The 15,368-nt window shown below is 44.0% G+C and overlaps 1 protein-coding gene across 3 annotated transcripts in view; it reads left to right on the top strand.

Moving 5' to 3' along the window:
• KCTD1 (potassium channel tetramerization domain containing 1) overlaps window positions 1-15,368 on the top strand; it is a 106,429-nt gene that overhangs the window by 53,699 nt on the left and 37,362 nt on the right. For 2 of the 3 annotated variants that reach the window (XM_054192736.1, XM_054192735.1), the window contains exon 2: window positions 15,125-15,303. In XM_054192736.1, coding sequence (XP_054048711.1) covers window positions 15,140-15,303 — 164 coding nt within the window. In that variant the 5' untranslated portion in view covers window positions 15,125-15,139. Of the gene's footprint in view, window positions 1-14,466; window positions 14,653-15,124; window positions 15,304-15,368 lie in introns of those variants that run through there. The other variant, XM_054192734.1, reaches the window with a different exon arrangement.

Genomic DNA, 15,368 nt, shown 5'->3' on the forward strand with positions numbered 1-15,368 from the left:
ACTGTTCAGAGGCTTTCTAAAATCCTCCGCAGTGTGCTGTGGTTCCTATTTTTGGTCCGCTTCCTTGGTCTGCCGTTGCAACTAGACTTTCTCTTGCTAATCTGCTGCCTGAAATACTCTTTGTTCAGGAAAGCAAGTCTCTTTCTGTTGTAATCAGGGCTAGGAATTCAGCTGCAGGGTCACTCTTGGTGCTGTGGAGTTCACTGACCACGTTTTGCTTCTGGCAGTCCTAGCTTTGGCCCCTTTACACAGATCAATGCCAGGCTAACCCCATTTATTGCTACTACTGAATCAAAACTCTGCTTCTCCTATTTAATTTAGCTCAAAATAGATGTAATGCAAACAAGCATTGGCATGGCAAAAGAGCCAGAAGAAGGAGAGGAAATAAAAAGGCACTCGGGGTTTTTCTGAATTAAAAGATACCAAATGGTGCCAGGCTTCATATGGGAGGAATTAGTTTGCACCATATCATTAGACCCTTTATAAAAATCAATTGTCGTCATTGATTCTAATTTGCATGTGAGTATTAGAGTTTATCTGGTTGTCTTCAGTTCCCTTTTTGTGTTTAAAACCATTTCTAATGTAAATGCTACTGCTTAAGCTCAGCCATGTGTTCAGATTTCTTCTGGGTTTCATAGTCATGGGGATGAATCTCCTGGTTTGCTTCATTTTGCCCCCACTAGGTGAACCTCCATCCTTATTGCTAGATGCCTTCCACCAGTTTCCACGGCTTCAGCCTCCTAGAAACTTCCATGCTTGTTTGTGGCCAAGTGAAGTTGCTGTTGGCAGGATCGTATTATTCTTGGTGAAACTACTCTGTGCTGAGCACTTTGTAAGGATCGTCACCATGAGATGGGTTAAGACATTTTGTTAAAGCAAGCGTGTGGCAGGTAAGACTCCTGCGGCTATAAACCCTGTGACTACAATATAATGTTTTTTCTATATCTGTGGCACACCTCAATATGAGAAAACGTCGGGATCTTCAGGACCTTGCTTGAAGTTTAGATGATGGGACCTTTACGGTGTGGTTGGCACCCAGCCATCGTTCCTGGCCAGGGCTGGAGTTACAAATTCCACTTGCCACACCTCATTCCACACTGCTTGTCAAATATGTGGAGTAAGGCGCACACATACTCTCACCCGTTGTTGTCTTCTGGATTGAAGCTCTGTTTGCTGTGCAAGGCAGTGCAGGTAGAAATCGTGACATTTAGTGTTTTTGCTGAAAAACAAAAGAATCTCACCATGCATCCTTCCACTCCACCCCCTCTCCCGCCCCAGAAAAACCTCTCCCCAAACTAATCCCCTTCTTCAGGGTGGTGTTCAGCAAAAATCTAGTGCTCAGTCGAGTGTGTCTGTAATGGGATGGAAAATGGCTGCCATGAGACAAATCCATAATTTAGGAATTGTTGCTGAAGATAATTTCTGCTATCCTCTACCAAATGATCACCACAAGACCCCTAAAACCTTTCCTGCTTTGTTTCAAATGCTCTTTTCTTTCTGACATTACAATTCATCTGTTCCGAAGGCAAGCTCTTCGAGTACTTGTTCTAGAGGGGAGACCAAAGCTTGTCAAATGTTTTTGTGGGTTTTGGTTTGTTTTTTTTTTAATTTCACCACTCTTCTCCACACTCTTACTGATTAAATGCCACCTCCTTCTTTGTCCTGCCCTTTTCTTTTTCTTGCAGGGCTTTGTTCCAATGGGGGATGCTTTGGTTTCCCCACTCTCTACACATGCTTTGTGTCTCTGTTGCCTCCTTTCCTTGCTTCTTGCTGGAATGGTGGTGCTTCAGCCTCTCTGCTTTCCTCCCCTTCCATGCTGGGGAGGGAGCTGATGGTTTCCTGTGCTGCTCCTCTGGGCAGGAGACAAGCATCAATTAAGACATAAGCTCTAAGGCCTTCCTGATGTTTCCCTCAAACTTCCCTGGTTCCAGATAAAATCCTTTGCAGACGTTATCTCCCAGACTTTTTCTGGAGTTGGCCTTTTAAAGACTCCAGATGTGTCACTGTGTGCGACTGTCCCTTTACCTGTCAAGTCCTCCTCTTGTGATAGTTTCTTCCACTTTTCAGGCCTCTGTTGGAATGTAGTGGGGTTTTTGCACGTGTTTTTTTAAAATTATTGTTTCATCGTAGTTGGTGGTTGTCTCTACCTGACACCTTCTCCCATATTTGACGCTCAAACTGCTCTTTTAAAGATCTTTTTTGTTGTTTATTTGTTTGGGTTTTTTTAACATACTTCCAGATCTTATAGTTTTGATCCTTTTTTAAAGTTTTTTTTTTTCTCTATTGCAGAAGTTAGGTGTATTTCAGAGTTGTCATCTTGGACCTATAGAGGATGTTTCGCCTTATTGGCATGATCTTACTGGTTATTACCACTCAAGATATTTAGTGGGTTTGTTTTCTCTAACTAGTTAGATGATGTCTTCCCCCCATCCCAACAAAAGACTTCTTCAAGTAGTATTTTGAATGAGGATAATTTCACATAAAGCTTACTACCTCATCAGTAGTTAAATTAGCCGAGCTGAGCCTCTTGGCAAGGGCCAGCTTCTCCAAGAGCCTTGTTACAGAACAGCCTACTGAAAGAAAAATTTCATACCTAAATGCTTACCCTGTGGTGGCTGGTCCAGTTGTGGCAATTGATAGTGTGTCCTCAATTGTCTCACTTAACTTCTGTATGTTTTAAAAATAAAATAACTGTTCGTTTTGTTTAGCTATTATTGATGAAGCTGCCTGTTGACTTTTTAATTTCGAGCTCTCCCTCAGAATCCTCTAATGATGTGCTGCTTCTCTGGCGTTGGCTTCTGTGTCATAACACAGCTATACGTACTATCAGTTTATGTTACTGTGTCTTTATTTCTTGCTTGTCAATTTTATCGAAATGTGTTGTACAGTGGAGGCAACAGAAGCCAATAGCTAGAGAAAGTGAGATAGGCATTTCTTGTTGATTGACAGGCGTAATCTTTTCTGCTTCTTTAAACATTTGCAGGTCCTTTTGTTGTCCAAGCACTGATGCTTTGCGTGTTAGTAATGACCAGAGAAGCACAAAGTTAGCACAAGAAGAACAAACTTAGAAGCAGGCCATGCCATCTAAAGAAATGTGCATTGTATAAGGTTTCATCCACTATTCTAAGGTTATGTGCATGGTCTGTTGTGGTGTCAGGTCAGGTAATAGCCTTTGAATATAAAACTAAGAGTTTTCTGATCTAGTTAGCAGAAGTCATACTGTCTAAACCTGGATAGTGGATTGCTACTTCATGAGGTTGGCAGTGGCAGCTTCTGTTAGCATATAGCACGTGGTTATATAGATTCGGGTTTCACCTACCCTTGTGGTCTAATATTAGCTGCCAAATGGATGTTTGTATCATCGGAGCTACAATGACTACTTGAAGAAATCCCTACAGGTCTGAAAACAATAATAATAAAAATTTCTTAGCCTTGGATCCTAACGTATCTTTTACACATAATGGAATCAAATGAACCAGATCTCAAATATGCTTTGTTCCTATGCCATATGGTTGTCATCTTGCCAAGCACTCTTCTTGCCTTCCAGAGCAGAGTCCTGTGTTCTCCTTTCCTCAAATCCTGCCCTTCGCACTAACCAAAGGAAATTGCCACTTGACCCCATGGTCATATGCCTACCATTCCTTTTCTCCCTTTGTCCTTAAATGCTTTCTTAGCATCTAAGAAAACCTCAAACACCAGAAAAGAGGTAAAATGAACTAAAAACCTTCATGCGCTACTACATTGAAGGGGTCTTTTGGATTTAACCTTTATTTAGCTTAATTTAGACCTTGAGCCCCTTCCTGCCAGCCACCGAAAAGCATACCTACTCTTCTGAGGGACTTAAAATCCAAAGATGGTCCGATTTTAGTATGGGGTGGGGGTAGGGAAGTATCTGGGTTGCTGATAGTTTTTGGTTCAGGTTGCATACGCCGTGTGCGTAGCCCGATTTGGGAGCCCTGGGGAGGCCCCCCGTCATTGCGTGTTGCCTCATACACGTATTTTTTAGCAGCTGTCCCCGCACCGACAGCAGCTGTGTGGTGTTGTGCCGCCTGTCCTGAGGTGTTAGGTAACCCATGTGCATTTTGAAATAGTTAATGATAATATGATTTCTCTCACGATAGTGTTCGGACTTTCTCATTCTCCTGCTTGTTATGAAATCTGTAGGCTGATAATTTTAATGGGAGTTACAGGAGGAGAGGGAAAAAGTCCCAGCCAGCCCTGGAAATGCATGGGATCGTGGTAGAGCTGGGTAAACGCTCCCTCTTGCAGTCTGTCTTAACAAGGACTTCCAAAAAGCCTGTCGCTTCAGTAAGTTCAGCTTTTATCCTTTCCTCGCGCTGTCCTCCCTCTTGGCAGTCTCTCTCCCTTTTGTTGGGGTTTCAGTAGATCATCATTTTTGAGAGGATAGGGTCATTGCTTTGCAAAGTTCAGCTTCGGAGACCGCCTGGGAGGGGAGGTGGATGGGAGAGAGGAGAAAAACCCAGCAATGACAACAGGGCTTCTAAAAGGTGGTCCTTTTTCCCCGTTGCGTTGCATCAATGCTAGAGTGAGGGATGTATAATTTAAGATTACAATTTCACACTGTATTTCTAATTCTCTGCCAGCCTGAACTGTAACTGTCAAAATTGCAGTTCTGTTTTACATCTTCATCATAAATTAGAGAATTATGAATGTATGGCTTTAAAGCCCTTTTGTGCTTTTTTTTTTTTTCTGTGGTTAGGTTATAGATGAAGCTAGCTATCTGTTTTATTGTCTAGTCTCGTAATTACTAAGTGGACGCAATGTCTTCAAAATTACATTTCCATCTGAGAATATTTTTTTTTTATTGGTTGCTGCAAGAAACATCTGGAGAGTGCTTGGAGCTCTTGTGTGTTACAGTGTTTCAAAGACACGGTTTTATTGGATCCTTATAATTTGTCCCTTTCCTTTTTCCTGCCATACAAAGAGGAAGAGCTAATAGAGGCGTTTTTGTGTTTTTTCTTAAGTCTGGGGAGGTGATTCCAGATATGAAATTCTTCAGATAGTCCAAAGGTGGTTTTTTTGTTGTTTGTGTTCAGTCTGAAGTAGGTAATATTCTGTAGATATGTCCAAAAACGCATCTTCTCTAGATGGGTCAGTATTATCTCTTTCTGCTCCTAGGCAAATTAACAAACCAAATTTAAAAAGTGCTAAGGAAAGCAGGCGGCTGGCTGATTCAAAGGGAGAGGCTATGTTTTTCATCACCACCCTTTCAAAGCCTCTCTGAATCAAAAGAACCATTGGATTGCGAAGGCAAGACCTATGCCACACCAGAAGCTCCCAGTTCAGCAATTTTCCCAGGGTAAAATTATAACTCATGTTTCCTCAGCACAGGCTGTAACTGGCAGCGTTCCTTCTACTTCTAAGGGTGAAATTGCTGGGGGGGGAACAGACATCTAATGTGCCTCTGGAAGTTTTACAATGGGTGTTAGCCTCCCTTTGTGGAAAGGTAGACGTTCTTCTGGAACATACCCAAGGGCAGGTGCTATTCAAACTGGAGTGTAAATTAACTTCAAATAAGGCAGTGCGGGCTTGTTTTTGTTCAGTTTGAGAGTCAAATTTAAAGAAGAAAACGTCATTTCTCAAATTCTGACAGTTCATGACGATCTCCCAGTTATCCCACTGAAGTCTGCATTTTTATGGGTCTTTAAAATCTTCAGATATGACTGCAATTCAAGATGTTAATCTTTATTCATGTACTACTGATAGGATCTTAACTCGCAAACAAAACAGACAGATTTTAGCAATGCTTGTGTTTTGGTGTTGCTTCTCACCAGAAGATTATCGGACAAATTGCAAACTCAGTCCGAGAAGAATGTAAGCACTTGGTTTCTTTCCCACTCAAATTTTGACACCATCTTTAAGGATTTGTTTAACTTTGCATTCAAATGTACCAGCATGGTTCTGGCAAGCAGAAGTCCTTTCCTTTAAACCCAGGAGGGAGTGTTGTTTTTTGTTTGTTTTTTTTTTTTTCTTGTCCTTTTCTTATGTAAAGACTCTTACAAAATATTCAGAGAGTGCCTGCTAGAAGTGGATAAAAGGCAACAACACTTGAGTGAGAAGTCTGACAAAATATACATTATTAATATATCTCAACCTACAAGATGTCCACCTGGGAACAGTTAGAAGATGCATTCCAGTGTCCAGAGCTCCTCTGCCCCTTTCCATGTCCGTTCCTGGCATGAACCTCATGTACGTGGGGCGGAGGTGGCTGTTGCACGCCTGTCTTCACTGGTTGTCTTCACTGGTGCAGGAGATGAGCTGGGAGATCCTCTGTCCCTCATGGAGCCAGCAGGAGCTGTTGGCTGCCCTGTGCTGGGCTGTTCCCAGCAAGTGGGGAGAGCTGGCACTCTCTCTCAGGGCAGAGGTATGGACTCTGGATGGTGCCCCAGAGTACATAGGTATGATATCTGCAAAGGTGCTGGCAGGCCACACCTCCTGCAGCAGGGATGAAGTGGTCCAAGGCGTTTGGATCGATGCTGCTGCTCGCCAGAATGAATGGAGCCTTGTACAGAGGAGAACTGCCCTGTTGTCTCTGTCCTTTGCCGAAAGGTGAAACTCCTTTTGCATGCTTGCTTTCCTATGAGGTACAGGTAAATTTACGTTGTCTCTGCTACCTGAGGTTTGATAGAGGTAAGAGAAGAAAAGCGACCTATTTTCCAGGTTTAAAGGAAAGTAAATGAAACTGTCCTCGGGGTAGCAGATGCAAAGACTTTTGTCTTTGGTATAGCGTTGTGGGCAGAGCTGCCGGGCTGCTAAAGGCTCTTCAGACCTGGCAGCCTCTTTCCCAGGGACTGTTCATCTTTTTAATAGCATTTCTTTTTTTTTTTTTTTTTAAAGTGTCTAGGATGACTGAGCCTTTTTCCACTGAGACTGAGGGATCTTTTGGCACTTACTGGCTTGTAATAGTTTCTGCGGTATCTGGCGGGACCCCGCTTTTGCCTGTGAGAATAAAGAAGGCTGAGTGAAGGTCACTGGGGTGCCTTACTTTGCCACCCCGTGAAATATTTTGAGCAGGGCATGTCTAGTTAGCGAAGGCTCAGGCTGGGCAATTACACTTCCTCTGGGTCAATCCTAAATCAATTTTATTGCTAGTTAGAGTAGAAGCCAGTTCAGAACAGACGAGCTCCCGGTGAAGCAAGCGAATGCCAGGTATCCAGTCCAACCCCTATCGCAGGACGCCGTTAGAAGCGGCACAGGTCTCTTGACCTTTGGGCCGATGTTCTCCTGCGTCTAAACACTGCCTCTTCCAGCATGGTTAGGGGGTGTTTTTGCCCGCTGCATCCTGAGGTAAACACCCCGTGATTATACAGTGTCGGGTGGGCAGTGGTGTGCTGTGCGGTAATTGAGAGCAGCTTTCAAATCCGGTTTTGCTTGTAAATTAAATGGCCGCTTTTACTGAGAGAGAATTGAATCAGCAGCGTGTCGGAAGACCGTAGAAGTTGTCTACTTCCATTATGAAAGTCAAAGTGGCTAGTGGATATGTGGGGTTTCTGGGGTAGTCAATCTGGGCTGGACTTTTTTTGCAACGTGGATTTTTGCAATGGGTTGGATATATGCCAAAGATCCTGCTTGTGTTCATGGGCTTAGGTCAAGTCCTGTGTCAGCCGCGTTTACCACTTGCTTGACCAAAGTGTAGAGGGTGTGCACGGCAAGAAATGGGTAGGCAATGCAGAAGAATGGAGCTTTAGTTGCAGGCTCTGAATGTAATAAATGAAAACATTTGGGCTGGCCTCAGCGCTGCTTACCCAAACAAGCAAGGGGTTAATCTTCCATAAAGAGTACAAATTCGTGGAATATCTGGAGGGCGGTATTAAACTTTTGTCTGCAGTTTCAAGGCTTAGGGGAATCTTCAGAGAAGTTTATAAGTGCTTGAGAAGATAAATCCTGTCTCTGTAAACTTGACCTTTTCCGAATTTTGGCCTCGCCATACTGGTATAAGCACAGATCCTTATTTGACTCCTGCCCTTATCCCTAAATCTTTTTTCTGTAGTTAGAGATTTTTCTTAAACTCTCAGTGTCCAGTTTCTGATGGAGGGTTGGTTAGAGCTGTTCTGCTGAAGTTAGCTGTGTGTTGCAGACTCGGCTACTGGGTGCTGAGATTCTCAAAGTGTCTTCAAGCTCTTGTCCAAGGGCATTTTTATCTGTCCTGCCTCTCCAGGTAGGCAGCTCTCTCCATCCAGCACTAATACCTCACTTCCCTCAGCCCCTGGCCTTGCATTTGGTTCTCTGCACCTCTGGCATTTATTCTAGGTCCTGATCAGCTCTGATGAAATCCCAGCAAGGCTCGTTCTACCAAGGAAATGCTCCCACAATCTCTCCAGCGCTCGCAGCACTGAGCAGGCGTATGTGCTCAGCAGCGCCAGCATCTCGAGGAGGAGGAGGCTGTGAGCAGCCAGCGTGTGGGATGTGGAGCAAGGGACCTCCATCTCGAGGGGCCAGATTTGGTGCTCCACCCTGGGGGCCAGTGCCTCTGGGACAAGGAGGATGTAGCAGTTAAAATTGTCCTGTCAGGTAAGTGCTTCAGTCACCGCTGCTATAGCCACTGTGGTGTAACGAGAGGTCCATCGTTGCCTTTCTAGGCTTGATCTGTATTTGGGCTATTGCAGGATACAGAAGATAGCCCAACACGGTTTGAAAATCTGTCCTGGCACCTCCAGGAAAAGGTTTAATCCAAGGCTTTGTTTCATGATGGCCTATACCTAAAACTGTGGCTACGATGGACCCCTCTGGGTATCTCTGTCCCTCCTCTCAGGCAGCCCTGCGGCACCCACCTTTCTAAAATGCGTTGCTGCGTGTATTTCTGCAAATAATACTGAGCACTGCAAACATGGCGGTGGTGGGAGGAGCGAGCAGCTGCTTGGTATAGTAGTAGGTCTTCTGCTTCATTTGGGTGCTTCAGCAGCTCAAGAAAACCTTCCCAGTTTCTCAAGCTCTCCACTGTATTTGACTGTCTTTCATGGGATAATTTTGACCCTTTGTCACATGTTGACAGACATTCAGGATTTAAAATGAGACTTTTCCTTCAGAGGTCTAAAATAATAATTCTGGTACTACCGCTGAGTCTCAGAGGACCTGGTATCTCTGCTTACCGTGGCACTAAATTGCAGCTGATAGTGTTTTGGGCCTGTTTCTCACACAGCACTCAAACACAATTGTTTTAGAGTTTTGCTTTATAAACATAATTCGTAATGTTCAGAGTCAGCAATCCTAAAGCTCGCAGCTGCAAGGGAAAGAGCACTTGGATTATACTGATGAAAGGCAAAACATGACAGTGCAATTGGCATATTTTCGTTGGGAAAAACGATGTACTATTTCTTTGTTTTGCAGACCCAGTGGCACCAGTGCAGCCCAACTATCTCCTCAGAGAGCTACTGGCCATCAGTGTCGGGGTGAAGAAGCAGAAGAAAGGGCATGGATGTGCTCACGTGTAAAGAGTTTTTGCCAAAGATCTGGGCAACTTCTTTGTGCTTATGGGCTCTTCAGAGTGAAGGTGAAGAGGAGGCACCACAATGGCGCACACACGTTAAGAGACCCAAATCCAGCTTGCACGCTCTGCACTATGCACGTGGTCATCTTTGACCACCTTTCAGGGCTCTTGAGGGGTCAGCACAACCCAGTGTCATCTGTGGATGCAGCGTACCACAGCCACAGCCAGCGACTTCGGTGTGAGGACATCCCCAGCCCACAGAGGTGCCCAGGATGGGGCTTTCCACTTCCAGCAAGGCGAGCACGTGGGCTTCCTGAACACGTAGCTCTCTATCTTTGCTTGCTACACCTTCCAGAAGTGCCGTTTGTACTGTACCGATACTGTTTATGTTGATTAAATACTTTCTCCAGCCTCTTTGTTGTGGCGACTGTTTTTGCTGAATTGAAAAAAAGTGGGGGGCATTTGTTTAAGTGTTGTGGTGAGACATGATCATGATTTTCTTTTTTAATCTTTAATGAAATGTTTGTTTTGAAAAAGTACATCCTCCAAATGGGGGCACTTGTGCGGGAGCCGAATCCGAAAGTGGTTCTACTGTTCCTCATTATGATGACAGAGTCAAACTAGGGTTTCCCACATCCCATGAGCACCCCCAAGCATTGGCCTGTTTTTTATTTCAGAGCTGGGCGCACAGCTGTCCATGACACTTGAGTGATTTCTGCTTTGTTCTGAAGGAAAAGGGATTTATGTCTCCAGCTTCCAAAGTTTGTTCACTGATTTGGTTTGTTCTCCATACAGTGCGTGTGTTCAGAGGAGACTTTTCTGCTGGAGATGGGTGATACTGGTGTGCTGACTGCTGTTGCCAGATGTTCCTGGGCACCAGGCTTTTGTGAGGAGAAAGACCTCTCTTGTGGCTTGCTGTTGTGGAGAAAAAGATACTGAATACAGACAGATTTGATGCTTTGGAATAAACTACTGCATGATTATTGTTTCTAACGTCTAGATAAGACAAGCTTGTCCTCACCTCCCCCCAGAAAATCCAAGAGAGTTTGAAATATGTAGCTTTGAGTTTCTCAGGAGTGATAATTGCTTGGGCTGTGACAGGGAGCCTCCAATAACTTTAGAATTTGATACAAAGGCTAGAGCTACAGTATATCGAGTAGCCAATATACACTCCTCCTGCAGCTGGGCTGGCTCACAGGGAACGTATTGGCTATAATAGCCGTAGCCAGCAATGCCTTGACTTGCAACCTAAAATGATCCCCACAGTCCTGTGAGTCAAGTAGATGGTTTGTACTTGAATGTTGGTCCTCCGGTAAGTGAGCTTGGGTTGTCTTGTGGTGGTATAGTTTTTGTAAAGGTTTCTGTCTTAAGAAGGGAACTGGAATGACTTTACTCAAGACCACAGAGTGTAAATAACACTTCTGAAACCACTGCTAATCATGGCAGTCTAACTTGAGCACATATTTTGAGGGGAGGAGGAAGCCTCCTGTCTCTTTGATTTTTGTACACTTAGCAGCATGTTGTAATAACTGATTTTCTTCAGATAACTCTTATTTCTTCCACTTGCTACCAGAAGGTCGACATAGTTCCTGTGGTGTTCTTTGGTAGACTAGTTGCATGGGTGTGCGTCTCAGCCCTACAGCTACTGTGTTTTTTGAACACAGATGTAAAGGCTTATTCTTTAACAATATTCTTGAATGGAGCCAGGGAGAAGGTGATATAGAAGAAAAAGGCAGGGAGGAGGAGAGATCTGAAAGCTCTCCTCCATGATCCTCAGCCCCCTCTGGTAGAAAGAATTCTAAATCCCAAGGATTTTTGGAAATCTCAGGCAGGAGGAGTTCAGGCAGGGCTGCTTTTGCAGCTCCTGTTGAGCCTACAGGAAGGCTTGCCTAGGGCAGAAAATGAGAAGCAGGTTCAGATATACTCAAAAGACTTGGGCGTACCAACTGCTTGTTGAAAGACTCTTTCAAATATCAGCAAGAAAGTGGAGAAGCCTCAAAATGTTTAGAGGTTGCTCTGGTAGAGTAGTAGTTTTGTGTGATGAACCAAAACTGAAAAGTTTTCTAAGACCTTAATGTCTTTAACCTGACTAGCACATAGATCTTAGCACTTTTGAGTACATAGTTTCAGTAATAAATTAATTCTGATTTAAAATCAGAAGTCATTATTTTGAAAAGTTGTTGGGGGGAAAAAAAATATCTTTGAGTACTAATATTGATAAATGTTTTACAGGGTATTTCAAATATTTTAGTCCAGAGGAAGCACTGATTTCCTGTTCTTAATTTTTTGTAGGGTAAACAGTCAGATAATTGAGAGGGAAAGGTACGAAGCCAAAAATGGACAGTTGACAGATCAGCAAAGGCTGCTGCTCATCCAGCCTGCACAGGCTCTAGCTGTGCTTTGTGTCCCATTCATGAATAAAGTTCATGCGGTTCCCAAGGCAGATGACAACCTCTGTCATCTCCCGTGTGGGAACAGCCATGGCTGAGCTAGAAACCCTTCCTGGGTGCAGGTCTCACCTGCCTGACACCAAGCACACCAAGGAAGGCTTCCGAAGAACTTTTTGATCCTTTTTGTCATCAGCTGTTCTAGCTAGCTTGCTGGATCTCATTGAGTTTGGTTTCTATGGTTCCCTTCTTTTCTCCAGTAGTTTTTTCCTAGGAATTACATTTGTAATCAGTTTAGGTAGTAGAAGCTTATTTTACTAGCCGTGCCTTGTTCTAACCACTCTCGTAGTTAAACTAAGCTCATTCACTTCCACGTTTGCAATAATCCAAGGCAAGCAAGCCGTGTATCTCTTCAGAGAGACTGTTTGCCTCTGTGTTATCCTGTCCATAGCTGAACAAATACAGTGATTTAACTAACGCAGTGATTTAACTTTGATCTGTTAAGCAAATGTCGGTGGTCTTAATGCTGTACCCACTGGATGGTGATCATCTGTGCTGTGGCTGCGCTAGTGGGTAGTGCCACATAAAAGAAACTGGTTTTTAAACACCCGGTTCTCTGAATCCTGTTTCTGCTTTAATTTCTCTGGGGCAACTGCAGGAGAAATACCGTTGCCCAATTTCAAAGTGGTCTCCAAAACAGTGAACTGGTTTTATCCAGGGAAATGTGCTTTGTGAGCTACAGTTGGAGCAAGGCTAGCATTATTGTATTTAATATCTAAACATTGAGCAGATGGGTGTCGTTTCTTTGAGGCACAATAAATGCAGGTAACTTGAAGGGGGAATGTTGAGAAGGAGGAGGATGAAATAAGACAGTGTGAGGTTTTATTATAAATCATGGAGTACCTGGTTGGAAGTGGTTTTATTTCTTGGGAGTTTTAGTAGGTAAACTCTGTAAATGGCAGCTTGGTTTTGTTTTGGAAACTGGTTCCCTTTTCTTACCTTTTTGGGTGTGGTTTGTTTGGGTTTTTTTTTTTTTTTTTTTTGCCTTGTAAAATGCCCACAGTCCTTCAACCCATCTCCCATCCTGGCAGTGATGTTTATACTACACATTCTTCTACCGTTTCATGCAGCCGGCGCTATCGCAGCTACGCTGAATGAGGTCCCAGCCTAACTACAATATTAACCCTGCAAATCTGTTCATTTTCTCCCGAGCAGCCCCAGGCAGGGGATACAGGAGAATGTGTCCAGTTGAAAAACTATTACAGGCTCGGTGGTGCAGCAGTGTGCTAAATTGCAACAGGGCTGTGTTTTTCTGCCAGAGAGGATCCTGCTAAGGGAGGTGGTGGTGTCTGTCTCATACAAGTTCCAGAAATTGTTTTTTCGTTTGAGTCTCAGCCTTTGTTGATGATTTTATTTAATTATTTTTTTTCCAAACTGTTTGTCTGCTTTTAAGCACTGAAATGTGTTCCCTTCCTCACACTGGCTGCTTTCCTCCTGCTAATCATCCAACGCGTGCTTTTTTTTCCCCCTGGTTTGTATTGCTCCTTGCCTTCTTACTTTCGCTGTTCCAGTCATTTTTAATTTTTTCTTCGTTATTTTACTAAATATCTTACTGCAGATCAGTAGCATCTTGGGTGGTGGTTGTACCACATAGCATTTATAGCAGACATTAGTTTTGCATAGCGTGTGTACCTTATTTTGTCTGGACTTGTCTTCATTGTGCTGCGGGCACCTCCTCAGGCAATTGTAGTGATTAAGTGTGGTATTTCTGCAGATTTATATTAACTTCTGCTTAAAAAGAAAACGAAGAAAACCCAACCCTCCCCCCCCCCCCCCCCCAAAATCCAGACTAGGTATTTTTCTTCGTCCCCTTCGTTTTTATCAGTATTTGACCTAAGCTTGCTTTTGTGTATGAGAGAAAATTAGTTAAGTACCTTGTGGTTTATAGATGCCTTTTGTTACATATAACTTGGATTTATTGTGCAGCACTGGCCTGTAAATCATTTCAGTTAGACATTTACCTGGCTAATGTTGCCTTTATGGTTTGAATCTTTTAACAGCCATGAGAAATGGTGTTTTCGGCGGCAAAGGACTTTGCTAGTCCAAGTAACCCGTAACTCACTCTCCTGGCTGCGCTTCGCTTCTGCGAGGTTTGCAGAGATGTTTACAAGGAATCCATTACCTTGAAGGACTGAAAGACGTGTTGAAAGAACAAAGAGAGTTTTGTGATGAAGTGTACCTGGCTTCTCGCTGCTTTGCTTACCTTTTAAATGTAAAACCTAGTCATTTGCAAGGGCTTTTTCGTTCCCAAGGCATCCCTGCGAGATGCCGCCCCGTATGGAGCTTTCCTTCAGTCGCAAGCGAAGCGGGGTTGTCTCCAAACCAACCGCTCTCGAATGCGTTTCTATTTTAATCCCCGGCTTTTGAATGCAGCCTGCCTTACTGGCTCCAGCACATCGCCCTGCCCAGCCCCACCCGCCCCGTGCGCAGGCTGGGGCTGCTCTTTGCTGGCGTTCCGGCTCTTCCTTTGTGACTAAAAGTTGGTTTCATCAGCAAAGCATCGGCTCCCGCTCGGCTCCGGGAGCTCGCCTGCCTTGGGGGAAAAGTGGCTCAGACCTGCAGCCTATGCGGGGCAGGCGGGGGCATCTGTCGCCATACATCTAATTTTTAAATGGAAAATGTCTCTCTCAAAGGCTGTCGATGTCCAGTGGTCTGCAGTCCATGAGCAGTTGACTAGTCCAGGTGTTTCTGCTTCTGTTTCCGTGCTATGTGAATTGGGAGTTCGAGAGAAGAGTGTGCAGGATGGAGGAGTTGAGGGTTTGTATTTCTGTTCTGACTGTATGGCACTGACGGAGGGCTCGGGAAGGAACAGAAAGTCTACCTGGGGTCACCTTCATTAAGGAAAATTGCAATTGTTCTTTCTCTTTCTGTCTGCAGCTCTTTCTTTCAGAGCCTTTATCATCAGCTCTTAAATACGAGAATGAGCTTTTTTTTTTTTTATTTTTGGTATGGGTTGTCTGTCACGAGCAGTATTCAGGAAGAACTTGTTTTATTGAACATGATTCGTACTTTGTGGGTTTTATCACTGCATTTTCCCCCACTTACTTAAAACGTAGCCAGTTAAGGCTCCTAGAGCTGGATTGATTTTAAAAACTGCCGAATATTTGTCTGTGCTTTAATGAGAAGAAAATCAACAGCTGAGATTATTGAGACAGTGCTATTGACTGGAGACTGTGGGTTTTTGTGAGGTTTTTAAGGAAATCATTAACCCAGGTCTATCTCTTCACAGGACAGTCGTCCCAATATGTCAAGACCTCTGATCACTAGATCCCCTGCATCTCCATTGAACAATCAAGGCATCCCCACTCCAGCACAGCTCACAAAATCCAACGCACCAGTTCACATTGATGTGGGTGGGCACATGTACACCAGCAGCTTGGCCACGCTTACAAAATACCCCGATTCCAGGTAACTTTAAAAAGCTTGTTCTGCATGTCTTTGGCAACTCCTTTTCTTCCATTTCATGCTTGGAC

The sequence above is a fragment of the Rissa tridactyla genome, chromosome 2 (genome assembly GCF_028500815.1).
Source record: "Rissa tridactyla isolate bRisTri1 chromosome 2, bRisTri1.patW.cur.20221130, whole genome shotgun sequence".
Lineage (NCBI taxonomy): Eukaryota > Metazoa > Chordata > Aves > Charadriiformes > Laridae > Rissa > Rissa tridactyla.